This window comes from Podarcis gaigeae, assembly GCF_964106915.1.
Source record: "Podarcis gaigeae genome assembly, chromosome: 2".
In the NCBI taxonomy this organism is placed as follows: domain Eukaryota; kingdom Metazoa; phylum Chordata; class Lepidosauria; order Squamata; family Lacertidae; genus Podarcis; species Podarcis gaigeae.
This window is the reverse complement of record NC_139679.1, coordinates 45,457,238-45,484,099: the sequence shown is the minus strand read 5'-3', so window position 1 is coordinate 45,484,099 and position 26,862 is coordinate 45,457,238. Positions and strand designations below refer to the sequence as shown.

At 44.4% G+C, this 26,862-nt stretch overlaps 2 protein-coding genes across 6 annotated transcripts in view; both read left to right on the top strand.

Annotated features, from left to right (window-relative positions):
* TNPO2 (transportin 2) overlaps positions 1-13,170 on the top strand; it is a 31,818-nt gene extending 18,648 nt beyond the window's left edge. The window contains exons 16-25 of the mRNA XM_083717933.1: positions 209-316; positions 619-777; positions 3,035-3,122; positions 5,707-5,805; positions 6,248-6,343; positions 6,878-6,953; positions 8,071-8,170; positions 8,685-8,759; positions 9,906-10,035; positions 10,601-13,170. Coding sequence (XP_083574059.1) covers positions 209-316; positions 619-777; positions 3,035-3,122; positions 5,707-5,805; positions 6,248-6,343; positions 6,878-6,953; positions 8,071-8,170; positions 8,685-8,759; positions 9,906-10,013 — 909 coding nt within the window. The 3' untranslated portion in view covers positions 10,014-10,035; positions 10,601-13,170. The remainder of the gene's footprint in view (positions 1-208; positions 317-618; positions 778-3,034; positions 3,123-5,706; positions 5,806-6,247; positions 6,344-6,877; positions 6,954-8,070; positions 8,171-8,684; positions 8,760-9,905; positions 10,036-10,600) is intronic.
* A 2,091-nt stretch (positions 13,171-15,261) lies between these two features.
* FBXW9 (F-box and WD repeat domain containing 9) lies at positions 15,262-26,797 on the top strand. 5 transcript variants are annotated; one of them, XM_083718105.1, is made up of 11 exons: positions 15,262-15,405; positions 16,955-17,389; positions 19,465-19,604; positions 20,837-20,965; positions 21,995-22,107; positions 22,837-22,928; positions 23,503-23,651; positions 24,638-24,751; positions 25,315-25,404; positions 25,927-25,992; positions 26,205-26,797. In XM_083718105.1, exons 2-11 carry the CDS (start codon positions 16,957-16,959, stop codon positions 26,277-26,279), a joined length of 1,401 nt encoding a protein of 466 aa, XP_083574231.1. In that variant the 5' UTR covers positions 15,262-15,405; positions 16,955-16,956; the 3' UTR covers positions 26,280-26,797. The 5 variants fall into 5 exon arrangements, 2 of the variants coding, with proteins under 2 accessions (XP_083574231.1, XP_083574230.1); XM_083718104.1 differs by having other exon boundaries at positions 15,269-15,405; positions 19,462-19,604; XR_014559300.1 differs by lacking the exon at positions 25,315-25,404 and having other exon boundaries at positions 15,268-15,405; positions 19,462-19,604; positions 24,638-24,784; positions 26,205-26,252.
* Positions 26,798-26,862: the final 65 nt, after the last annotated feature.

Sequence of the window (26,862 nt, the reverse complement as noted above, 5' to 3'; positions counted from 1 at the left end):
TCCCAGGCAGGCCACTTGTCCTTAATGCACAATTCTAGCTGCTTGAAATAATAAACACATGAAAGGGGCAAGTTGTTTCTTGTCCCCTTCATGACTGAGCTAAGTGGTTTTGTGTTAAATGATTTCAGTGATAATAAGGGCAAGACAATGTGCATGCCAGGTGGTCCTCCATGCATGTCTTTTGAGTTGCTGTCTGTTATTTCTACAGTGTTTGTCATCTGTAGCAACTGCACTCCAAAGTGGCTTCCTCCCATACTGTGAACCTGTCTACCAGCGCTGTGTGACACTTGTGCAGAAGACCCTTGCCCAAGCCATGGTAGGATAGGCTGTTGTTTTTTTGGTTTTGGTTTTTTTTTTTTTTAAAGTGTGCTGTATATAATACTTAAGTGTTGGAAAACTGAGTCCCTGTTGATCAGAGAAGGGGATCACATGTGGGCAGATTAACCATAACCATAACAAAAGCTAGCATTAACCATCAACTAGGCAACTGAAACTTACCCTGTGCTTTAACAGCACAAGTGTTCCTGTTCAGACTGTTGCTCAGTGAAGCTTGCTATGGCCTTGTTGAGGCTTCGTGTTTTCTTTGAGGTAAATGGTTCTCTGTTCTCAAATTCGTAGATGTATAGTCAACACCCAGACCAATACGAGGCTCCTGATAAAGATTTCATGATCGTTGCTCTTGACTTGCTGAGTGGATTGGCTGAAGGTCTGGGATGTCACGTGGAGCAGCTTGTGGCCCGGAGCAATATCATGACTCTCCTGTTCCAGTGCATGCAGGTGGGTGAGAGAGTCCTGCGTTCAATGTGTAATGACTGCTTTAGGCCAGTTCATAGCTTCTGGGACCCTGGGATTTCTCAGCCCCAGCCAAGAACTTGAATTCAGAGGTACTTGAGATTAGGCTCACCATTTGTTTTCCAAAATTTGGACTAATGTTAATAAAGCTTACTTCACAAGTAAGCGAGAGAAGTAAGAGCAAGAAAACAATAATATGAGAATTAGCAGACAAAAGCACTGTATCATCAATGCCTCTATGTCAATGGGAAGAAATCAGGTTTTGAGGGTGGTGTGAGTGATGTGTTCTACATCATGTGCTGTTCTACACTTGAGAATTATAGGCTGAGTAAATTATTGAATAAGATAGGGGACTGGATAGATGGTGAGAAACTAAGTGGGGGAAATAAGTTAGAAATAATTGTAGCAGAAGCTGCAAGAATAATTGGGTGAATCCAAAGGTTAAAAAAAGGAACAAGCAGGGAGCAAGAGTCCCAGAGTGTCTGCCTTTCAAAAGGATGTTGGACTAGGTTGTTAATGCATTGTGAGTTGTATAAAGAGGTGGGGAGAAAGCATCAGCTACAAGGTTTCTCTGACTTAAGAGCCTCCTGCTATCCAGGGAAGCAGAGCTAGACACACCCAGCAATGGATAGTCCTGTTCTGGTATTTCGGAGAGGGTCTGTGCCTATTAACAGCCAAATTCCTTACATCTGCATAAGGCTCCTTCGTAATAATTTTAACAGGGAAGGAGAGTTTATCACTGTCTTTTATGAGAGACCTGTTGAGTGCAGACCCAGAAAAAGTAATGATTAGTGAATAAATAAGTTTGCATCCAAATTTAATCTCATATCCTGGATCTTGCACATCTACTTTGTTTTCCCTCTTTCACTTACAAGTGAGCACCCACCATTATGTCAGACTGAGAGACACTGCAGTAGGCCTGGGTGATATATATTGATATATCGTCCAGGACCAGTATGTGGGGACAGACCACAGTGACAGCTTCACTCAGTGGTATATCGCTGGTGAAACTTTCACCGCTCTTGAGTCCCTTTGCTTCCATCGCCCAGCACGCTGAGGGAGAAACAAACTGGCTGGGAGCTGGAGGCAGATGGACACAAGCGGCAATGGTTTCACCAGCAATATACCACTGAGTGAAGCTGTCATTGCACTCTGCCCAGGCCGAATCAAGCTCAACCTGCGAGGTGCCGATACAGCTTGCTCCTTCCTCCGCTTCTTTAAACTGCTTGGCTGAGGAGCCCAGTGCTGCCCTCGCCTCAGCCAAGCAGTTTTACAGAGCCCTTGACCGGCCATGGGCTCTCATGAGCCAGTGGTGGGATGAGGGCTCCATTAAAGTGCTCCCCCTCCCCAGCTGAGAGAGCCCTAACCCTGCTCCTGCTTGCACGCAAGTAGGAGTGGGAGCAGGGCTGCTCAGCGGGGAAGAGCAAAGTCCGCCCTTCCCAGCTGAGAGATCCCCAACCCCACCTGACTGCCTTCTCCAGGAGGGTGTGCTGTGCCTTTACTCCCAGAAAGACAGAGCCCACCTTCCCGGTGGAAGGCAGCCAGGCGGTGTAGGGGCTCTTTGATGCTGCTGGTGGGCCCAGCGCTCGCCAGCAGCCCCTCTCCGCAAGGCACGAATAAGGTGGCTTTGTGCCCCGTGCCTTGCAGACTTCGCCCGGGAGGGTGAGCTTCATCATTCCTCCTGGGGTGAACAACCCCCTACCGGAGGAAAGAGGTAGTGCACCTGCACGGGCAAAGGCAGTCAAACACACGAGCCTCATAGGTTCCATGTGCTTGACTACTGCCACTTGGTCCATCTTCGGAGAGTGGGGAGCAAGCGGGCAAGGTAGCTTGCCCACCCCCCATGCCAGCGAAGGCAGAAGGAGCTTGGCCAAGGAGCCCCAAGGTCCTTGCTGCTCCAGCACAAGTAGCAGGGGACTCGGGGCTGGCTCCGCTGGGGACAGGAGCCTTTCCGCCCCCTGGCTGAGCAGCAGGCTGGGGCCAGCTGTATTGGCCACAGCCCATGAGGCGCTGGGGTGAAAGTGCCTCAGCTCCCACGATGAGAGCTGTGGCAGTTTCACCCAGCATCTTGCTGGTTGGGGCCAACGCAGCTTTTTTCAACGTCGTGGTATATCACCAAACCATGATGTTTGGCTGGTGATACACTGCGATGTTGAAAACCCAACATCGCCCAGCCCTACACTGCAGTCTTGGATGGTACACACAACACTGTCCCTTCTAAACTTCCTTGCTCTCCCTGTAGGACACCATGCCAGAGGTTCGGCAGAGCTCATTTGCACTCCTAGGAGACCTTACCAAAGCCTGTTTCATGCATGTCAAGCCATGCATTGGTAGGTACCTGTTGAGTTCTTGTTGTGTGACCTTATGTTTCTTGGCATGATAGTAGTGATCTTTGTGTTAATACTGTTTTTAATCCCAAGGTCTGAGAGGGACCAAGATAGCTGCTAGCAGTTATAATAGCTCTCAAGAGGTAACAGATTTTGGTATATCTTCTATCTGGAGGAAGAAACATATCTGCCTTGGTTTTCTTTTATGAAAAACAGGTTTTTGCCATAATGCTGTTAGGGCCTTGTGTAGTAGTTTAGAGGGGGCATAGCTAAGTTGTAAAGCTCATGCTTTACATGCAGAAAGTCCCGGTTTTAATCATTAGTGCACAAAACAAAGAAAAAGATTAACCAGCAGGTATTTTCCTGGCAGATTAGCCACACAGACGCTGCTGGGTTTAAGTCTGTCTTGCAGCCCGCGCAGGAAACCTCATTGATTACTTTGAATCCTCTTCCTTCCTGTCTTGACATCTTGTTTTAACTGCCAGTCCAGATAGACATTCTTTCTCCTTCTCTGTCCTCTGTGCTTGCTGATTTCTTCCATCTTTTTTGTCAACCCCCTTTCAGTGTTTTCTTAGGGAATCTTCATAAGGCTCTCTCCATCTTAACTACTCAAGCCCCTGGCCTCTGTTCCCATACGATTGCTTATGTTCAAAGTATCTGCTTCACATTAGTCAGAAAGGTGATGGATTTAAGTACCTTGTCAGTTCAGGGCAATCTCTGCATTTTTCAGAAAGACAAAGTAAACCTCAGAATAGATCTGTCCTACGTTCCTAAGGTGAGCTCCACCTTCCATAGGTCACAAGAACTGAACCTCCCCTCTTTTTGCCATCTCAAAAGATACATAGAAGCACTAGATGAAATACAAAGAGTGAGAGAGAAAAATCAGTAAGTGGTCCTAAACAACAGCTGTCAGCCACAGAGACAATTCAGGGCTAGATGATCCAATGGTATGATTATAGCCAGAAATTTGCTACCAGAACTAAGAAAGAAAATATGCAGAGGTGTTGTAGTAGCCATGTGCTTTATTTAGAAAAAGACCAGGGTTTAATGTTTTACAACTCTCTTCAAGGGTACTTTCCATTTTCAGCTCCTTTCAGAGAGAACAGGTTCTTTTTCTTTGCCCTCCTAGATTTATTGCTGCTATTGAGACATGTTGACAATGATACTTAACATTGAACGTTTCCCTACTTTTAAAATTGTTTCAGTACTATCACTGTTAGCTCTGGATAGGGAATGAGTACAACTTACAAGGCTACTTAGTCAAAAGCTAGTGTCTATGACAGGATATATGCAAGGAGCCATCTGGCTTCTACATCTAATGCAGATTCAGATATTGCCAATATATGAGTGCAGAAAATTGATGGATTAGAGTCCAAATACTGTGGACATGTACCCTTTCTCATTTTGGTTTTGAATGCAGCATAGATTCAAGACTCAGTATTCTTATGGTGTAGTGGTTAAGAGCGGTAGTCTCGTAATCTGGGGAACCGGGTTCGCGTCTCCGCTCCTCCACATGCAGCTGCTGGGTGACCTTGGGCCAGTCACACTTCTCTGAAGTCTCTCAGCCCCACTCGCCTCACAGAGTGTTTGTTGTGGGGGAGGAAGGGAAAGGAGAATGTTAGCCGCTTTGAGATTCCTTCGGGTAGTGATAAAGCGGGAAATCAAATCCAAACTCCTCTTCTTCTACTTCTTCTTCTTCTTATACCGCACCTTGCAGCTAAGGGCTATGGGTACATTATTTTCTCAGATGTTTCTGGGTGAAGAAATATTCCCTCTTGTCCAATAAGACTGCAGTGCATTTAAATTTTATTTTCTGTTTACATGTAACAAAATGTTATGTAACTGTCTTTGTATATTTTGGATTAATAGAAAACCAATAAAATCATTTTAAAAAAAAAAGTGCAGCGCACCCTGGAAGTTGGGCAGAGTTAGGGAAGAATGCAGCATAGTGCTATGGCAGTTGTTTTAACTTTGTATTTTGTGTATTGTATTCCATTTATTTTGTGCGTCCCCCATGATATTTTTGAATGGGTGATTTATGCATTATTCAAATAAATAAAACAATGTGTCATCTTAGCTGTGCCAAAGGCCAAAACTGGAGCTGTCATACAAACCTGAGTTAGAGCATTGATCTGGTTTGGAAACTGGTTTGGAGGACTAAGGACCTCATCTTTGCCTTGGTGCTAGTCAGTGCTGACTAAATTGCTAGTGTTTTATCTGCCCTATTCTGTTAATGTAGGTGTTTGCTTTTGCTTTTGGTTGGATTTCTGTGTATCTTGCACTTAGATCAAAATACAGTGGTACCTCATGTTACGTACTGTCCCCCTTACGAATGCTGCGGGTTACGCACTCTGCTAACCCGGAAGTAGATGCCTCTTGTTGCAACCTTTGCCCCCGGATGCAAGCGGAAGTTGCGCTCCAGTGGCGCAGCAGCGGGAGGCACCAAGAAAGCCCGCCTCATTTACGAGCGGTTTCCTGTTACGAACGGACCTCCGGAACGGATTAAGTATGTAACACGAGGTACCACTGTAGTGTAGGGAACGCTATAAATACTTCAGTTAAACCAATACCTGTCTCTTCTCTTCAGCTGAATTCATGCCCATCCTAGGGACCAACCTGAATCCAGAATTCATTTCTGTTTGCAATAATGCCACCTGGGCTATTGGAGAGATCTGCATGCAGATGGGTAAGTGTACCAGGAACCCACAGTAACTTTAAGCAGCTAGCTTTGTACTGCCATGCTATTCAACAGTGGTACCCTCTTCTAGCTCCTTATAGGAGGAAAATGCAACTTCCGACTGTTAGGATGGGTAGGTGTTTGGCTGTTAAGTTGACTTATCTTCCTACATGTCAGCGGTGTAACAGCAGAAGTTCCTGAGTTTCAGCAAAGTGTAACTAAATTCGTTTCTACTATTGACATAATAAGGTCCTTGGCCCTGCATTATAGATAGCTCATGAGTCTTGAGTTACAGCTACAATACTGTGTCTACCTCTTATTTTGGGCTATCTGGAAGCATGCAATTTCCTCCTGTATGTCAAATGGAGCAGGGTATTGTGTAGCAATTCAAGGTTGATAACCTGATTATTGGAGCTATGTATGACTCAGCTGATCATTTCTTCCTTACCAGGGGCTGAAATGCAACCATATGTTCAAATGGTCCTGAATAACCTTGTGGAGATAATCAACAGGCCAAACACCCCAAAAACACTTCTAGAGAACACAGGTGAGGGTGGACTCCTAATTCTGTCTTAATTGCATTTCCTTTTGGTACCCTTGTGCTTATTATCAAACTGGTGATAAAGGATTTGTATGTACCTTTTCACTCATCTGCTTTGGAAATGGGATCTGACTTTTTTATGCTGGAGCACATGACCAGTCGTGGGAAAATCCAATTAAATCTTGGAGTTCTGTGACTATTCCTCCACTAACATTGCGCTAATTCTAAGAAGTCTTCTTGTTTCTGTTGCCTGCTGAAAGTCCAATGGGGGACATGATCCTATATCAAAGAGCTAATTTCCTTTTTTGGAAGTCTCTTCTGGCCTTTTCTGCACACAGCTTTTGCAAATGGCTCTTGAACACCATATTTCCCCCCCCCCCCAATACCTTTTACAACTGCACTATGCACTTATTGTGGTCTAGGTCCTGTGATGCCATGTGCCCCCTTATAAATCCCACCTTCCAAACTCATGATGCTACAGAACAGACAAGGCTGCTGCTTTGAGCAGTTGTGACAGGCTTGTTTCTCTCCCCTTTCTAGCCATCACGATTGGACGCTTGGGTTACGTCTGTCCTCAGGAGGTGGCACCGATGCTGCAGCAGTTTATCAGACCTTGGTTAGTGTTTATACTCAGACAGGAGATGTGGCTTTTTGGCCTCACTTTGCAGGGGGTGAGATCCACATTGGCCACCCTCTCAATCTGTCAGCTTCATTCTAGAACAAGTTGATGTGCATTCAGAGGCATTTTGCTCAATCAGTTTTTGTCCAGCTCATATTTGTCTCAGTCGGTACATCATCCATCAAGGTTGTGTTTCTTTTAGAGGGATATCTCCATTTTTCTGAGCACCGGTTGGGATCCAGTGTTGCATGAGTGTACTTCTGGCGGTGAATTGAGACTTTAACTTTATTTTTTACACCCTGTAGCCAGTTGTGCACCTCTCAAATCTCCGGAGGGTCCTCCAGCTCTTGAAAGCAGATTTTGTGTACAGGGGGCTGCAGGGTGGATGGCAGGAAGGTTAAGTCCTGTTCAAGTAGAAATCCACACTGTGCAGTACAAACTATTTAGACAATATATACAATACAAAGAGAGTGATACAGATAGTGCATCTATTAGTATTGTACTTGTGCCAAGGATATTGGGCAACTGCTAGATATTCCCTGCGATGCTGTCTAGTGACAAGCTGCAGAACTCTCCTTGTACATCCTGCTCACCTCTCTTGTCTCTTTTCCCCTCCTGCCACTACGTAGCAACTCTTTGGATGAGACCATCTTCACACTCTAGTTGCACAGTAGTCATCCATCAGTATTTCTGAGAATGCAAAACACACGTGGAGCACACTTTTTTCTTCTGTGGGAAATTACTAAAATGTAATTAGTCACATTTAAATATGTTCAACTTTCTGCCACCTTCAGTTGGGAGAGGGATTTGCAGCCTTATCCCAGCTATTGATCTGACTTTACATGGAATCCCCAAATACCCAGAAAGGAGTATTCTAATTGAATACTGGTATTAAAAAGCATGGCCAATAGAAGAGCACACCCTGGACAGGAGAATTAATCTAATACTTGATCTTCAGTAAGTCTTGATCCATATGTTTGTAACTTTTTCCCCGATTTAAAAAATGCCAAGCCAGCTGTTCTACCTTAGCATTATTGCATGGATTTGTGGGGAAGGAGCTATTTTTTCTCTTCTCTGCCTCTCCAGTGTGCAAAGTGTTTGCTTTGGCTCCTAGGTGTACATCCCTCAGGAACATACGTGATAATGAGGAGAAGGACTCGGCCTTCCGTGGCATCTGTATGATGATTGGGGTAAACCCGGGTGGAGTTGTGCAGGTAATTCTGTTGAGAGAGTTTTCAGATGTTTGTGGGATACCTTTGATCACTAGAAAGGTCACTGTGACAAATATATAGCAAATGGTTGAACCCCAAACAGCACAATTGCTTCTTAAGGGCAAAGTACCCTGGCCTTCGACAGTTCTTGTTATTTTGTTTTTTGGGACCCACCTCTTTTGCTGAGTTTATATTATGTGTTCTGGTTGCCTTTATAAGTATAACTGTTTTACTGATTTTACTTTATGCTGCTCTAACCTGCCTTGGGACCTTATGGGAAAGGCGGGTAAACACTCTTCATAAATAAGTATATACAAAGTCACATATATCTTACAGAATTATGCAATTTATTTTGATGCATCTGCAGTTGGAGTACTGTGTGCTGCTTAGTGTCTTTTTCTTTGTGTCCCTGAGTTGCGGTACATTTTCCAAAACCTGTGCTGGTTTAGAATGGTAGGAAATCTCTAGTGATTCTAGTGACCTGGGATCTGTATTGAGTTTTCTCATTCTTCTGTAGGATTTTATTTTCTTCTGTGACGCTGTTGCTTCCTGGGTGAGCCCCAAGGATGATCTGAGGGACATGTTTTATAAGGTATGTCACTGCAGTGGAGAAAGGCTTCTTTGGCCATATACTAAAAGAATGGGCTTTTGCTCATAAGGTATGTTTGTTTGTCATGCTGGCATTGGGTGGGGTGGGGGGATACACCTAGATTTCCCCTTGACACAGATTGCTGTGTGTGAATATTTATTGAAACCGCTAGCCACATTTTGTAGTAGGCAGTGTAGTTGACCCAGTAGTTTCTGCCTTGATAGCAAACTCATACTAAGCCTTGGCTTTCATTTTTAGCATTCCCAGCACCAGTAACTAGATAAAAGCTTGGAAATGTGGTGGCAGTATACTGATACTTAGCAAGCCCTCCCTGGACCCAGAAGTGTGTGGCGGCTATCACTCAGTTGCAAATAAGCTACTTTGTAACACCAGGCCACACCACGGCTTACTGCAAGCATGTGGGTTCCTGGAACAAAGATTGTGGCTGCAGTACTCCTCCCCCCAGTATTGCTGCTACGACGTTACCTAGGACTAGCCATGATTTAACTTAATGTTATATCCAGATTTGGGGTCAGAGACAAATAAGCCTGAGTTCGGACATAATGCCAAACCATAGCTTGGCAGCAGATACAGGGTACAGATTCCATTTATTACCAAGTGAATCAAACATAGAGTGGGATTATAATCACAGACTGAAAAGATCCTCTGTTCCAGTCCTGTGGAGGATGCAACTACAGCATTCTGGAGAGATGGTCATCCAGAGTTCTTAAATACCTCGAACAAAGGAGAACCCTCTTCCCTGCACTTTCCTAAGGCAGTTTGTTTCCACTGCCAAACAGCTCTTCCCGCAGGAAGTTCCTTCTACCATTTAGCCAAAAATTATTTTCCTGATATTTCCACTTCTGGGTTCTAGTCTTCCTCTCATGTCTCATAACTACAGATTGGAGTTCCTGTGTGTATACACTTGATATGCAACTGCTAAATCCAGTTGAGTTCTGCAAAACAAACTTGGGGCCACTTGTGTATGTTTCAGTTAAGGTTTTAAGCAAGGTTAACAAGTTTCCCACTCTTGACACAGAGTGTAAATGCCAGGTCTCCTAGTTCTCTCTGAGCCCATGGGAGGCTACAGTTGGGGGACAGAGTGTGATAGCTATTTTCCACTTGTGATGATCTCTTCTTCTTTCTCAGATTCTTCATGGCTTCAAAGATCAAGTTGGGGAGGAGAACTGGCAGCAGTTTTCAGAGCAGTTTCCTCCACTGCTGAAGGAGAGGTTAGCTGCGTTCTATGGGGTCTAGGCAAACAGTGAAACCGTACTCGGTAAGTTCCATATTCGGTGAGATGGGAGAGGGAGAAAAGCCCTAAGAAGGGAATGGAGTGACCAAAGTAGGAAGAATGAATGAAATGTTGGAGCTAATTGAGATGGAAAGATGTAGGCCAGTTTTGTACTCAGTTGTCCTCTCAGTGATGCAGAATCTGTGCTTCAGTGATACTGAGCAGAGGCTCTTGAGAATGTGAATGTGGAGATCAAATATCTCATATAGGAAGCAATCTACTACCCTTGTGGGATGTGTCGGGAGATGGCAGTGCAGGAAAGCCCACATTCCCCAGCCATAATTCCTCTTATCCTGATATTTGAGGTTCCGGCCTTCCGTATTAATATTTGCTTATGAATTAATGTAGCGGAAGAGTTCAAAGTCCACCCTACTCCGGCTTTGACCCCAATTTGCCAGTACGGCAATCAGTCTGCCCAAGTTAGTTGTGGCTGTGTATCCTGCAGACATACTAGTAGATAGCATGAGCAACATGCTGTGAAAGGGGGAGTCAGGCTCTAATGTGCTCTGCTGGTTACTTTTATTTAATACTGACTGTCTTTTTTTCTCAGGTTCCTGTGTGCGCTGGGAGGAATACTGGGAACTCGTCCACAACCCAGTGTTACAAATCCCTGTTAATGGGGGGTTAGGGAGGACGGGAAGAGCATTGTGGGACATAAAATGACTTCACTCCCCATCTCCTGAAATTTACAAAGTTGGGGGGGAGGGTGGGCCTCCGTGACCAATTTAAACAAAAACCAGGGTATCTCACTAGCGGAAGGAAAAGGTCTCTACTCAGAGGCCATCGTTGGTGGAATGGGGTGGGGTGGGACTCGGACCTGGGCTGAGAAAGGGGAGCAATCTTAAACTGCAACACTCTTGAGAAGGGGATCTAACTAGGGGCCATCATAAAGGACTAGCTAATAAATAATAATATTAATAAATAAAGGATCGGGTTTAAGATGTTAAAATGGGATTAAAAGATACAATGGTTTAAAACCAGCTGATGAAGAGGGAAGAGTTAAAACTCAATCCAAGGGGGTTATACTGCTGTATATTTCCAGTCACCGGTGTTCAAGAGATCAGCTATTCACCTTTTCAAGACTGCATGGTGACCAAGAAGTAGACTAGTGAACCTGTGAGTAGCCCATAATGACTAAGTGTAAGCATTTTCATCTAGGAATCTTAAGGAAACCCACAAACCCTTTTTGCCATAGTTGCCATGGCACTGTGTGCTGGATGTGATGCTTGGAGCAAAGGCAGCCTCTGACTTTGTGGGGACCTGCCAGCCATCTAGGGAGCAGTCCCTATCATAAGAAATACTGTTGGAGAAGCATGTCTTTATTTTTTAAGAAGATGCCGCAGTGCAATGAATCTGTTACCCTGTTGTTCAGCTGTTACTTTGTGACACTGCTATTGCATTACTTCAGCTGCAGGAGGCAGGAGAGAGCAAGGAAGGAAACTGAATTCCATCTGTCCATAGGCCAAAGGCTGGCGGAGACCAGTGTGCACTCGGTCATTTTTATATGGCACACGTTATGTTGTATCCTGCGCTATTGGGGGTCAGAATGGCATTTGTACATACATAATGGTGACTTAAACTTTCTGTCTTAAGGGAGTTCTATGCCGCATCCACCACTTTGGTTTACAAAAGGAGCAGTAAACATAGCAAAGCATAGAGGAATTAATAAAATAGAGCCCTCCATGCATGGCCAGTGGAAGCTCGTAGCTTTTGCTGCATGCTTAGTGGAGTTGCTGTCTTAAATAATTCTCATTAGACCCAAATCTGTTCGGTCCCTGGAAATAGAATCTGGGGTTTGCTGAATGAATTTGAGTTAGTGAAGCCATAGCTTTTTAATTGTAAGTGAAGAGGATGTGAAGTGGAAGCAAGCCTGTTTTCCCAAAGGCAGCTAGGTTATGGGGAAAAGGGGATACTGCTTCACCTGATGAGAGCAACTTCTGGAAAAGTGGGAAGTGCTGGGGATGAAAAAATAGTCACCAGGAATGTTCTGCAGAGTCAACATGAATAGAGTTCGCCCAAGGAAATGATTGCCAGCAGGCAGCGTGCTGAGGAAGAAGAGACAAGTGAACTGAGCCCCTGCCCCAGCTTTCTTCAGAGCAGATCCCAACGGAACTTGAGCAGCATCAGGATTGGTATACAGACAACTGGGTTGAACTGTGCCTCATATCCTGTATTGCTTTGGTGATGGTAGATACAGTGGTGGGATGACTGAAGAAGATACATGTGACAGAGGATGGACACCCGTGTTCTGGGATAAGGAGATGCTTTCTTTGACAGCAATTGACAGTGACACTGAGTATAGTGGGGTGAATTTCTGAAAGTGTATTTGTGAGATTGCTCAGTAACTTAAACTTCACTGATATCCCCTCCCATCTCCTTTTTCTTTCTATCCCTGGCCTCTGTTTCACATGTTGTAGTGCTTGCAGTTCTTGGAGATTTGTCATAGAACTTGCTGGGGCATTATTGTGCAGGCTTTTTTTTTAACTTGGAGGCAGCACATACCTAAGTGAAAGCTGCTCTCCTAATCCTTGAATCCAGTTGCTAGGGACACCCCTGCACTCTTCTAGGATAGCTAGTTCAAAAAAAAATGATAGTAAACTTGCAAATGCATTCCTCAATTCGTCTTTTTAATAGTGTGGAACTCGAGCAGGTCTCTGGAAGCAATCAGCTAGTTCTTTGCATTTTAATGATTTTATTACAAGCGTTCCCTCTCGTGCCTCAGTTTCAACTTTCCCTATCCTGCAACGGGGAAAGCCAGAGGGTTCTATTTGGGAAGCAATTGGTTTTTTAAAAGGGCAAGAAATGTGCACAGATGGCAGGCAGAGTCCTGGCTTGTGCTTCTCAACTGAAGGCTTGTGAACTCTTCATTCATCCAGTGAAGTTTAAGCTACTTGACCTGACTGCCTCTTGAAATGAAATTTGTCTTTTGTACAAGTGCTTCTAGTATTGCCTCCTGTTCGTTAATCCTGGATTTGTATATTTGTAAATGTGCCGTAATGTTTCCAATGGTGGAACTGCAGTGTACCTAGTGTTGAAGCAGCTGCTTGCACCTTGCTCAAATGAGATTTTTCTCATTTTATGTATAATTTTTTTGTCAACTAAAAAATTCTTGTGACTCCAGTTTCCATGTTTCTGCCCAGTTTTTCACCCCATAACTGAATGTTTTGTATATTTCTGGCACAGGTCTGAGTGGCCAGAAAATTCAACCAGGCTGAAGAGCCTTTCTTACTGTAGAATTCAAAAAAACCCAATCAACTCACAATTTAAACACATTTAACTTTTGTGAATTCAGCTTTACGTGCTTACCCAGAAAAAAATTAAAAGGGGGTGGGTGTCTGAGGGGCAGGGGGAATCTTTGCAATCTCACCTGCCACTGCACTCACCTTAGGAAAGTGTGTTTTGACTATACAATACACAAATTTGGCTTTATGCACTAGGTCCATGATATAACCCGTATAAGTTGAAACTTAATTTTATTCTTTACTAACTCTTCTATTGGCCTGCTCTATTATGAGGGTAGTACTTCTGACATTACGTGGGAAGCTGCAAACCCTCTTCTAGTTGGATTTAATAGAATTTTCAAATTGTCACAATGCCAACTTTTATATTGGTAGAATGATTAGCTCAGAAGTGCAGCAGTGTTATGTGGGATGATGTAATTGCATTTCCCCCACATATAAATATCCCAAAGTGACATCATTAATTCGTGATTTACCTTGGTGTGCTTCCTCTAATCCTTAGTTGTATGTCTTTGCCAATAAAGGCTGAAGCTGCTTAAATCCCTTTGGCTTTATTGACCAGCACCTTGAATTGAGTCCAGGTCAACAGGCAATCAATGCAGATTCTTAACAAACTTTTCAGAAAAAGGCAGTTTCCTGAGAAATCCATATCTACATTGAATTCTAGGGGTGAGACTGACTTGCAGTCCTTTTGAAACAGCATAAGGCATTAACTATTCCTGGCAAGCCTAGTGGGCTTCAGTAGGAGAGAATGGTAGAAGACCTGTTCCCATTCTAAATATACCGTAACTGTCATTAAAAAGGGACGTGGGTGCGCCAGAAGCAGCTTAGTCATGCTGGCCACATGACCGGGAAAAACTGCGGAGCAGACAAATGCTGGCTCCCTCAGTCTGTAGAGCGAGATGAGCGCCACAACCCCAGAGTCGTTCGCAACTCGACTTAACTGTCAGGGGTCCCTTTACCTATCATTAAAAAGCTTGTGTTGTTAATTAATATACTACTATTGAGTTATTAGTATGGCTAACAGTAGTAATTCACTTTTCTGAACAAGTTCTTCCTCACTGGTGACTAACATGTTCAGAAAATGATGCTTAAGGGCTTTGGGGAAGTTCTGTTGACGTAAGCTCCGTTACATTTTTATTTACCAGTGTGAAGGTTATGTGTGTACATTATCCAATTCCCATTTTCTTAGGTAAAAAAATCTGACACCAGCATATTGGGCATGTTCACACATTGCACTGAACACTGGTGCAAGCTGTCTGTACATACAGAAGTGTTATGTGTGGAAGAGTGCACATTTTTTCCTTTGTCCAGCTCAACTAGTGTGCACATGGACTGTACACTCATTGATTGCGAACGTCCCTATTGGCTCATACTAATATTTACTGATTAGAACATGTCACTCAAACGCATGTCAGTTTGTAGTTTTAAAAGACATTGCCGCACGTTGGGCAAGAGATTCCTGCATTGCAGAGGGTTGGACTCTTACCCTCGTGGACTCTTCCAACTCTACAGTTCTATGATGAAAACAACTATTCCAAAACTATAAATGGCTGCAGTTGCCTTATATTGTTTAAAACCTAGTCTGAAGACATGTTCTTAATCTTGTCTTTTGAGCTGTCCATGTTTGTCTTACTAACCATTAGCAAATCGCAGCCAATTACGGCAAAGGAATAAACTAAGCTTACAAGATAGTACTATAACCACTCGGTCAATACTGAAATGGCGATCCTGTGCTCTTACGTGCCTACTAAGAGGGAAGCCAGGTCTTCCTTTGACACGCCTAAGCGGCCTCGACCTGATCCCGTTGACCGGAGGCAGCAGGCGCTGCGCGAAAACGCCTCTTTAGCAGCCCTGGGTTGCTCCCCGGCCCCCGACACGCAATACGCCGCAGTGGTCCCGAAGGCAGCGCGGAGCCGCCTGGCCTGAAACGGTCGGACTCGGCAGAGAGCCGGGCTTCTGACGTCACTACGCCGCGCCGGAAGTGTTTTCTCCTTGGAGACGAGACGCGAGAAGGCGGCGGCTCAGCCCTGTCAGGATCCTGGAGAGGCTGCCTTGACTCCATGATACTCGCCGCTCCGCTTCGGGAGAAAGGTCGAGGTAGCTCGGCCCACGGGTGAGAGGGGCCATGGGGCAGAAAGGAGGCAGGAAAGCACCGCGGGGTGGAAGGAGGGCGGGCGGGCGTCGGTCTCCGCCGTCTTCGCCTAGGCACTGCCCAGCCTTTTCCATGGCTTCCGGGGCGGGTGTGACTCCTGCGCTGCTTATGGGATTACCTGCGAGTTGGATTTGGCATTTCTCTTTGTACCTGCCTGCAACGTCCTCCTGCTTTGCCTCCCGGACTTCTGCAGGATGATTCTTGGATTGGGAAGCGGAAATAATAATTCCTCCTTCACTTGGTTATCATCTCTTATTACTTAGGAAAGAGAACATGGCTCCTTTCCGACCTGTCAGTGCGAAAAAGGGGCGATAGTCTGCCCCCAATTTCCTTATCCACATGCAGGTTCTGCTGTATAAAACAATACAGCTACGTAAGAACATTAATCATTCCCAAAATATAATTGTAAACGAGCCTCTTGCATATTTTATAATGCCATCCTTCATCCATAGATCTCAGGGCGATTCACAAAATATATACCTCAATGAGAGGGGCGTGAGCTTGCATTTGCTGGGTAATCTCATTTATATTAGGTCAAATTTGAAACAAACGCATCTCAGAGCACAAAGAAACCTTTCTCTTTTCTGATCTTTCAAATTTGTCAGAGTTGAAAATCCCTGTTCTGTTCAATTTGTCATGGAGAACTGCAGAAAAATAGCCAATGCTCTTTAAGAGAGGCATAGATACTGTTTCTGATTGTATATCCGTATATACTACACTACACTGAAATTTTAAAATGTTTCTTTGATAGTCCTTGAATCTTTCTGCCACACTTGCCATCGTCTCCTGCCACACCTTTGAGAACAACTAAGCATAGATGTGGTGTAGTGGTCAGTGTATTGGACTAGGACCTTGGAGTCCAAGGTTAAAATCCCGACTCTGCCATGAAGCTCACTGGGAACTTTGGACCAGCCATTGTCTCAAAGCATAGCCTTCCTCACAAGGTTGTTGTGAGGATAAAATGGGGAGCAGGAGAGCCAACTTGAGCTCATTGGATTAAATGTACTAATAAAATAAGATCTTATTCTTCCAGTTGTCCATTTAGTTGTTTATTTTTTTAAGAAGTTACACCTCTGGTTTTGTGGATAAAAGCACAGGCCCCATGTAAAAATATTTTTTTTTGCTTACACTTCATAAAACATCTGTTGTCCATTAAAAATAGTTGTACCCTTACTGAAAAATTATAGTGATAGTAAAATACAATCATACCTTGGATCCCAAATGCCCTGGAACTCGGACGTTTTGGCTCCCGAACGCCGCAAACCCAGAAGTGATTATTCTGGTTTGCAAACGTTCTTTTGGAAACCGAACGTCCGATGGTGCTTCCGCAGCTTCTGATTGGCTGCAAGAGCTTCCTGCAGCCAATCAGAAGCTGTGATTTGGTTTTCAAACATTTTGGAAGTCAAACGGACTTCCGGAACAGTTTCCGTTCGACTTCTGAGGTACGACTGTAGTATATGATTATAGATTTACATTTTACCATAGCTCTCACTTTTTGTTCTTGATACAGTTATGGATGCTGCTCCTGATTCTTCTACTGAACACCAAGACTCTGATAATGATTCTGACACAGAGAGCAAAGCGGATCCAGATACCCAGGCCCAGGAATACATTGAACGTGTTCTTGGATCTTCAAGCCAGTCTAGTCAGGCATCCCAGTGCCTTCCTCCCACATCTCTCTCAGTAAGTGATAAGGCCCAAGTATCAGATCACAGGTCTCCTCCTCTGGAACTGAAAAAGTCTCCTGTTAGTGATGATACAGCTTCAGGGCTGTTATCTCTTCCTCTGGAGCTGATCTTGGAGATCTGTTCCTACCTGCAGCCCAGATTTGTCCTGGGTGTCCTTCCTTTGGTCTGCAAGACACTGAGGGACATTCTGCAGGATGAAGTCACTTGGAGAATTCGTCTGCTGAAGAGGATCGGTAGCAGCTATCCAGTTGTGGAAGGTGGGTTCCCTTTCTGCCTACCATGTTTTATTATCTTGTTAACTCAAGTATGAACTAACCTTTCCAGATCAGCTTTGTCAATAATAAGATAATCACTGTTCTCAGATCTGCATTCTAAAAGACACAGCACAAAAAGAAATTGGATTGGGCATGGAGGAGGAATAAAGCGAACTCATGTGTTCTTAGATGCCAAAGTTCTTATGGGGTTTTTTTCTGTCAGGGAGTAAACTCCTTGCAGCTGCTCCTTCTTTGTTTTTGTTTTTTTGTTTTTTTAAGAATTTTTATTAAAGTTTCAACATATTTTATAGTAACAAACAAAACAAAACAACACAATATCAAACAATAAACAATAAAAAACACGAAAACCAAACAAAAATATATAAGTTCAACTCTTAGTTTCATAGAGCTTACTTTCTTGACTTCCTCACATCTCCCTTTTCTGTATTCAAATTTCCAATTTAATTTCAGCAGATTTTTCCTCTATTTTAACTAATTTAGTAATTCTTAATTTCTTTTAGGTTAACCATTTCTACTGCTATCCACTTATCTTCTAATCCCCCATCCTTTGGTTAATTTAACTGTGTTTCTTTACTTGTTACTCAAAAAACATCTTTACACATTCCTTTCAGCTTTATCACTAATGCCACATTATCTCACTATCCTGCATCACTTTAACATTCATATAGTTTACAATGTTTTTGCAGATAATCTTTAAATTTCTTCCATTCTTCTTCTGTTTGTTCTTCTCCCGTGTCACGGATTCTGCCAGTCATTTCAGCCAATTCCATGTAGTCTATCAATTGCATCTGCCATTCTTCCAGAGTGGGCAAATCTTGTGTCTTCCAATACTTTGCGACAGCTGCTCCTTCTTTGGACAGTGGGTGGGGTCTGTTGGTCTCACTGGGCTGTGTCCAATGGCAGAACCCAGAATATGCTGCCCTTCCACTCTGCTGTTCCAGGGCAACTGGCAGCTGAAATCACTGTTACTTCTGATAGGGAGGCTGAAATGGATGGAAGTTAGTACAGTGGTACCTCGGATTACAGACGCTTCCGGTTACAGATGCTTCAGGTTACAGACTCCACTAACCCAGAAATAGTACCTTGGGTTAAGAACTTTACTTCAGGATGAGAACAGAAATCGCATGGCAGCAGCGGGAGGCCCCATTAGCTAAAGTGGTACCTCCGGTTAAGAACAGTTTCAGGTTAAGAACGGACCTCCAGAACGAATTAAGTTCTTAACCCGAGGTACCACTGTATTCCTGTGGGTTTTTAAACATTTTTCTATAAACATTTATGGCTAAGTGTCTTCCTGCCCATTGCTCTTTAGATTCCATGCCTCTTTTGTTTCAAATTGAAAACCTGCCTTTAATTTTTAGAGAGTTACAGTTGAGCCCAGAATTGGGTGTAATGTTGACACCAAACTGATAGTACTGAGTGCTGGCTCTGCAATTAAAGATAATGTCCTTTCAGTCTCCAAAGTTTTCCGAATTGATGAAAACCCACTTTTATGGTTATATAACTACCGTTTTCTCTCTCTGAGGACACTTGCATGGAAAAGCAATGGATAATGTTGTAAATAGGATACAGTACAGTGATATCTTGGGTTAAGAACTTAATTCGTTCCAGAGGTCCGTTCTTAACCTGAAACTGTTCTTAACCTGAAGCACCACTTTAGCTAATGGGGCCTCCTGCTGCTGCTGCTGCCGCACCACCACAGCGTGATTTCTCTTCTTATCCTGAAGCAAAGTTCTTAACCCGAGGTACTATTTCTGGTCTGTAACCTGAAGTGTCTGTAACCTGAAGCGTCTGTAACCCGAGGTGCCACTGTATATACATTTGCTTACCTTGCCTGAGTTTGTTCTGCAAAGCCCAAAGGAAGAATAGCATCTCTGCGGCTCTGGCTCGCCAGAGCAGCGATGTCACGCTGGCCACGTGACCCGGAAGTGTCTCCGGACAGCGCTGGCCCCTGGCCTCTTAAGTGAGATGGGCGCACAACCCCAGAGTCTGTCAAGACTGGCCCGTACGGGCAGGGGTACCTTTACCTTTACCTTTATGCCTTTTTCACGTCTCAGCAGATGATGCCTTTAACTGGCCAGCTGCCTGCATTGAACTAGAGGAGCACCTCCAACAATGGGCAGAAAATGGCAGGAACACAGAGCACTTTTCCCTTGCTGAGGGACACTTTGCATCAGTTGACTCTGTGCTGCTGCTCCAGGTAAAAGTCACATTTCCTGTGCCGCTTTTATTTGTACAATGTTAAGGATTGATAGAGTCTGTGAACAAGCAGTCATGAAGTTAGGAGTGTGTTCTGAATATTATTTTGTCGTAACCTCTCTGTGATTACTCATCTGAGAAATCAGCCTTACAAAATTCATTCATCTAAATTATCAGCAGAAGTTCCATTCCTTAGAAGAGAGGGCTGACTCCGGATTTAAACCTCTAAGACTGACAGTGGACATGGCATGAGTGGAACAATTTCAGCTCACTCAACAAAACTTTGCATCCTCCCCCAGTGCGCACCCCTAAATCTGCTTTGGAGGGTTGGGAGACCCCCAGAGCTAGAGGAGAAGGAGAGAGAAGTTGTTCCACTGCTCATGCAATAATTTTGTTGGTTACAACCCAGAATATTTTAGCTGGGAGGATTCATGGTCCGCTATGCTGAGTGGAATACCAGCAATGGCATGCACCTTAACTACTTTTTTTTAAAGTTAACATTTATGATTACAGTGTTCAATTTGAAAATTATACAGTTAGTGGGTTGTGTCCAGTTGTATTCTTCCACATAGGGAAGGTGTGTGATCCAGCCGAGGCTTCCATGAATGGAGAGTAGGAAGAATTATCCTGGTCTCCTCCCTCCATGCACTATTCTGGGGGTTCTCCTGCCCCGCCAACCCTGAGCCAATTTCAGTGGATGTGTGGGGTGAAGGGAGAAGCCCTGATGTGGAAGTCCTTGTGCATATCCTTCATGCAGAGGTGGTGTTTTTGTTTGTTTGTTTGTTTAGTGCCTGCCTCTCAAGAAGGAGGGCCAGCAAATAAAAGGCTACATAGCCTCTTTCTGTTCTTCCTATGGAATAAATGCACAGAGGGACAGATTTGTCTAAACTATTGATTGTATATTGTCTAGACTACATTATACAGCTCGATGATTAAGCCCCTTATAGGAAGAAACACTGGTTGTACCGGAACAGCGCTTTTAAGTTGATTTACATGTTGATGTTGCTTCTACTAATACACGATTGACTGAAACGAAAAGACTTCTTCTGTGATTTATTTGTTTGCTTGTTCACACTCCTTACTGTGGAATAGTTGCTTTGGTGATACATTTTTTGTATGACTTTGCAATGTGCTGGAATATCACTACCCTGTATATTGTTTGTTGAAGTATCTTAAGAAGGAGGGACAGTGGCTCAGATTTTACAGTAATCAGTTGTTTTTCATTGTATCCAGGGTGGGAAGCTCTGTGTCTCAGGTTCTCGGGACCGAAATGTCAATTTGTGGGACCTGAGAGAGCTAGGCAAAGCACCAGAAAAAGTGCTGGTGAAGGCACTGGGGACAGAGCGCAATGGCACACACAAGGTAACCAGAGTCTGGAGTCTATGGCCCCTAGGTCATGTAGTGGTGTAGTACTTTAATTCTATAATTATCCTATCCTGTAAATGTTTAATCCAGAAGCACTACTGTTGCTAACGTCTAGAACACTTAAATACACAGAAGATTAATGAGTAGCAGAAATAGCATATCTGAAAGATTCAAGGCCAGTTCTCCCAGATCAATCTGTTTCTTACCTGGCACTGCCTTGCAGCGAGTGGCAGTTCTCCCACCGTATAACTGCTTCCCGTTGTTCACACTCTTCTTAATATCAACACCCCCTCCTAATTGTCCCAGCATTCTTTTACCTTCCCTATCCCTTCAGAAAACACAGCATGTTAGTCTACAATAGACTGGTCGCCTGTTAGAAGTGTAAAAAGCTTTAAGTTGCCTCTCCAAATGGCCAACACCCTTTTGCATCTGGCCACACAGTAAATAGTTGTTATGAGAGGGAAGGGGGCTGGAGAGTTGTTGTCTGTCCTGGAGGAAAACTGGCCTATCCTGTCCAGGAAGGAGATGATATCTGAAGGCTGCACTTCTTCCCTGTCCCTTCTGATTAGAGAGAAGCAAGCCCATAGGAGAGGGTGAAGATGTTGAGGCACTTCTATTCAGTGTATTCCACGCTCAAAAATTCTGTAATGCAGAGCTGGACCAGTTGCTCCATTCTGAACTGCTGTCTGTTTCCTGACTTAGCGAAACCCAGTTTCACACACCCAAGCAGAGTTGTATTAGAAATGTCTGTCTTTTGAAAAGGGAAATCCCACAATTGTCCCCTATCCATGCTGGTCTGTTTTGCTGCATTCACCAGTTGAGGAAGATAGTAGAAAGATGAACTATTCCTTTTTCATCTTCTGGAGAGAGTTAATTATTTGGGTCTGTCCATACCTTCTTGGGCTATCCTCTGCAGTGGGGCAAGATCACATGTTCTTTACATGTCACCAGAATGATAATCACAGTGTTACTAAAAAAAGGACTGAAGTGCAGCGATGGCTCTTGCTTTTTCTTTTCACTGCATAGGGATGGGTTTGGTCACTGGCTGCAAGAGATGACCGTGTGTGCTCTGGCTCCTGGGACAGCACAGTGAAGCTGTGGGACATAGCTGCTAATGGACAACAGTGTGGAGAAATCAAGTAAGGTTGCCTCTGTGCTCTCCCCTGTGAATGGAGTAGCACTTGGGAGTGGCAGAACCTGGAGTTTTGCTACATGTTCAGCTGAGTATGATGCCTCATTGCAGTGTTCTGTGTTGAATCTGTGGGGGCATTATTTAGCAATGCTGATGCATGAGAGGTTTAGCTTGGCTGAAGGCCTTGTGTTGTTTAGGCAGAACAGAATGTTGCTAAGGAGGATTAGAGGCAAGGGTGTGGGGTACGAAAACTTGCCTGTAAATAAGATGAGCAAAAAAGTGGAATCATTCAGGATCACCTTGCCCCTGTAGTAAAGGATTTAAGGTGTTGGTGACAGCACTGGGTACTCTAGACCTTCATTGATTTTGTTGTTGTTGCTGTTTATTCATTATAGCCCAAGAGCTCACTAAAAAGCCAGATGAAGGGATTCAGGAGAGGGCAGAAAGAGCAAACAGGGGGAAAGTTGTGTGTTGCATATAGGAAAGAATTAGTTCTTCTGATTTGTGAGGTCAGGGGAGGCAGAAGTCTCAGCTAATGTGTGGCAAGCATTAAGAGGATGATTGTTTCATCCTACAGGACGGCATAGAAGGCAGCAAAACGAGAACTAGCAAATCCCACTTCTAAATCCTATTGGTCTAGGTCTAAGTCTAAGCAGAGGTTGACTGACTTACATATATTATTTGAAGTGTGTGCTCTGGCCCTTCACCTGATTCTTCCCTTCTTGTCTTGTTCTAGAGGAAAAGCAGCTGTGCTGTGCCTTTCATATCTGCCTGACATTCTAGTCACGGGAACCTATGACAAGAAGGTGTCAGTGTATGACCCTCGAGGTTAGTGTCAGTTGTTTCCTGTGGATACTGGTGCTTTGAGCTGCAACTGCCATGCCCACTTGCAAGCAGTCAGTGCCTATGGGGTGGCAGGCGTTTAGATAAGTTTGCTATCTCCTCTGAGGGAAGGAGAAGGGCTGGGGCAGGCAGCCAGGAAACCCAGCCAGATACCTCCATTCAGTTCACATAAGTGGCTAGCACATAGCTGCTTCTGGCAGCCATCTTCTCTAGAAAACTCTGCGCAATGAAATAGTGGTTTTTAATGCTACTTGCTTAGGCTAGAAAAATATGACCTGCTTAAAGGAAATCCTTGCTGCTGTTCTACATCTAATCACTGCAATGGTTAGCTTTGCCTCCTGCCCCAATATTTGTCAGGAGTAGGGAAGAGCTGGCTAGAGAGCACCCAGCAGCTCTGCTACTTAGTTATTGCCCAATGAAAGTGACTTCAGCTGGAAGACTATGGCCTACAAGGGAGAGAGAATATCTGTGAGGTGCTTGCTGAATGAGGCATTTCTTTTGTGAGAACTTGGGTAAGTGCCTGGGCTCTGTTAATGCATCTCTTGGTCTTCTCTCACAGCTGCACTAGCCCCAGTGAAGAGCCGCAAGCTTCATTCCAGTGCAGTCCTATCACTTGCCGCTGATGAGCGCTTCATTCTCTCTGGCAGTGAGGACCGAACACTGGTGTGTTTTGACAGGAGGGCCAACAGCGTCCTCCAGAGGCTACAGGTGAGCTACAGACTTGGACTCTCCTTTTTTTGTGCTGAGGATGGCCAAGAATTCCTTAGAAAGCAACTTAGAAAACCAGGATCTGTGGGTGTTGTCTCCAGAGTTTGTCAGGAGAATCCTTAATCCCGTGGGTTTGAGTGCTACTTATTTCTGTATTAGTTGAAGGTCTGGGACTACAAACCAAATCCCAGGCTTCTACTTGTGTTCAGATTAGGTATGTTCTTGTGCTAAATAAAACTCAGAGGCTATATGGCTCAGGAAGCTACACATTCCAAGTTGAGAGTCTTGAGTTTAGTGGGACCTTGATCTGGCCTCGCCCAAGTATTCTTTAACTTGGCATTGCTCTTGCCTGACCTTTACTCTCCTAAGTTTATAAAGCAAGGCCATGTGGGAGACGTTCCAGAGGGCGGTTTTTGCTTTACAGTCAGGCTGCATTCAGACATTACATGAAACCACAGTTGCTTTAGCTGAACCATGGTTTCGCATTATGAGCTTGCTCCCAGTTTGTTTGGGACTGGCAAACCAGGCTTTGAAACCACAGACAGAAGCTCTGTTCTGACTGAATTTACAGAGTGGTTTGTTGGGGTCATTGTTTTGCCTGAAGAGGCTGCTATACCATGAAAAAGGGAGTAGCTCTACCTCAAGCGAATACTCAAGGGTGAACTTTTGAAGCTTAGTGCTGAGCCAGATGGGAAACTAAAGGCAGAAAAGCAGCTCTAAACCATGGTTTGCTTGTTCATGTGGAAGCTCATGGTTAGCACAAAGCATAGTTTTGCACTATGTTTGAACCTAGCCTCAGTTCTGCTAATTTTCCTTATTTAGGTTCACGAATTTCGCCCCATATTTTATATTGGCAAGTAACTTGGGGCATCTTTTTGTTTTCTACTTTAGCATAAACAATTTATTTCACTTAGTTGAGCTATCTGCTTTACTTTAGTACAATACCTTGATTAATGCCAGTGACATGAGTTCCATTCCTTCCCTAGCTGGACTCTTACCTCCTCACCATGTCATACCATGGTGCTCAGCTATGGGCAGGAGACAACAATGGGCAGCTGTATGTCTTTGAAAACAAAGGAGGGTGTTTCCAGCACATCCGGGTACGCTGAGAAGTTGAATCGCGGAGAAATATGGTACTTCTCTAATCTCCACCCACAAAATTACTTGTGCTTTGCTAAGCATAGCCTAGCATAAGGTGTTGCTTTTCAGTAGATTGTAGAGATATTTATAACACTGCTGGGATTCACCTTAGAAATCTCATGAGCTTTGACCATTTGGAGCCGTTCTTCTTCTGCCAATGTCGCTTCTGAACCCAAACAAGCATGTTTTGCTGATAGTATAGAAATCACTAGTGCCTAAAGTAAAGGGACCCCTGACCATTAGGTCCAGTCGTGACTGACTCTGGGGTTGTGGCGCTCATCTCGCTTTATTGGCCGAGGGAGCTGGCATGTGGCCAGCATGACTAAGCCGCTTCTGGCGAACCAGAGCAGCACACGGAAACGCCGTTAACCTTCCCTCAGGAGTGGTACCTATTTATCTACTTGCACTTTGACGTGCTTTCGAACTGCTAGTGCCTAACCAGTTGTAAAAGAAGCAGCAGCAGCAGCATACTAGCATTTGTCTCCCATTCAAAGCATCACTCTGTTTTTGTTTTGTTCCACAGTATTTCGATGTGGGTCACCGCTCTCAGATCACGGGAATCCAACATTCACTGGGTGCACTTTACACAACTTCCACTGACAAGACACTGCGTGTAAGAATTGTGGTGGTGTTTAAGTTACAGGCCTGAACCACAGACAGGCCAAGGAGATAGGGCTTCCCAATCCCATCCTTCACCTGTGGGGGCAAAGCAACACCTGCCCATTTTTCAGGCTGAAAGACAGAGCATGAAAGGTGCGTCTTCCTAGCTAAAGCAGCCAAACCCCTTGGAGTCTCCCACCAGCTGCGGGAGAACTAATAGCTTGGCATAGCCATGATAAAGGAAGGCCAGAGCCCGCACAAAGCTGTTTTCATACCAGGTTTCCATGCCCCTGATTGCAGACCGATTGCTTCACAGTGCACTCCTGGTCTTTATCAGTCACACAGGTCATTCTTTTGGAGGTTTTCTTACCAAATAGTTGCCTTGGTACAACACCCTTGTGACTCCGAATCAATCTGCTCTGTCCCATACACTATTTTCTCTACTTAGCCATTGTTTGTGTGGTACCGAAACGCAACTTTCCATTTCATTAGATTGTAAGCTTCTAGACCATAACCTCTTGGATTTCTTTTCCAGATCCATGTTCCCACAGATCCGCCCAAGGTCATCTGTTCACACACACACAGCTGTGTGCTAAATGGGGTAAGGATTGTGGGGGTCCTCGTCAACCTAGTTACAGACTTTTTATACTGGCCCCAACCTGAAAAAGGGAGCAGGGGAGATTGTGGGAGAAAGCATCCATAGCTGTCTTTGTTATGTGGGGTTATGTTCTGGGGTGTGTGTTTTGTCTTCTGTGACTTTTGCTCACTGTACTTAGATTTACTCCACCACCAACCCTTTCTTCTCTTTTTCAGATCAGTGTTGAAGGAAACATGGCCGTTGCTGCCTCTGGTGGTGTCTCTGTAGAAGTCTGGAAGCTCAGTGTGTGATCCACACTTGCAAACACAAGTGCCAAGTCTCAGACAACCTGCCCCCAGGTTCCCAGTGCCCATTGAGTTGTTAGGTTTTTGTTTTGCCTGCTCTTTGGAGCTGTGAGGTTAGGGGTGGAGGTTCAGCCTTTACTTGTTCCAGGTAGCTTGTAACCAAGTCATGCTCCTAAATTAGTGGACCTCTACATGTCCAAACCCTGTCAGCTGCTCATTCCCATTTCTCTTGTGCATATGTGCATGTACACATACTCCTCGTCCACTTGAGCTGTCACTGCCACACTCAGCCTTAAGGAGAACAGCACCGCTGAGTGGCATGGTCAATGAAGAGAACTAGCTGGCCCTTCAGGTGAAAGGATATTATCCTAGAGGCACAGCTCTGAGCCTGAGGAATGTCAGCTTGAGGGAAAAGAGTTACGGGAACAAGGGAGGGCGGAGTTTCCCATCAGGTTAAAAGCACCCTCTAGTGACCCAGTTCTGATCCATGTTTACAACTTTAAATTAAATATGGCTGATCAGGAGTGATGGTGCCTTGTTTTGTTTCTCATGCAAGCAGCATGTTTTTAAAAGCCTGCTTATCTTTATA

Excerpts from the sequence above, each read along its gene's own strand:
- FBXW9 (XM_083718104.1), top strand. The coding sequence starts at position 16,957 with ATGGATGCTGCTCCTGATTCTTCTACTGAACACCAAGACTCTGATAAT. Across the intron at positions 20,966-21,994 it reads AGCGCAATGGCACACACAAG|GGATGGGTTTGGTCACTGGC; the intron begins GTAACCAGAGTC and ends TTCACTGCATAG. Across the intron at positions 22,929-23,502 it reads GTCAGTGTATGACCCTCGAG|CTGCACTAGCCCCAGTGAAG; the intron begins GTTAGTGTCAGT and ends CTTCTCTCACAG.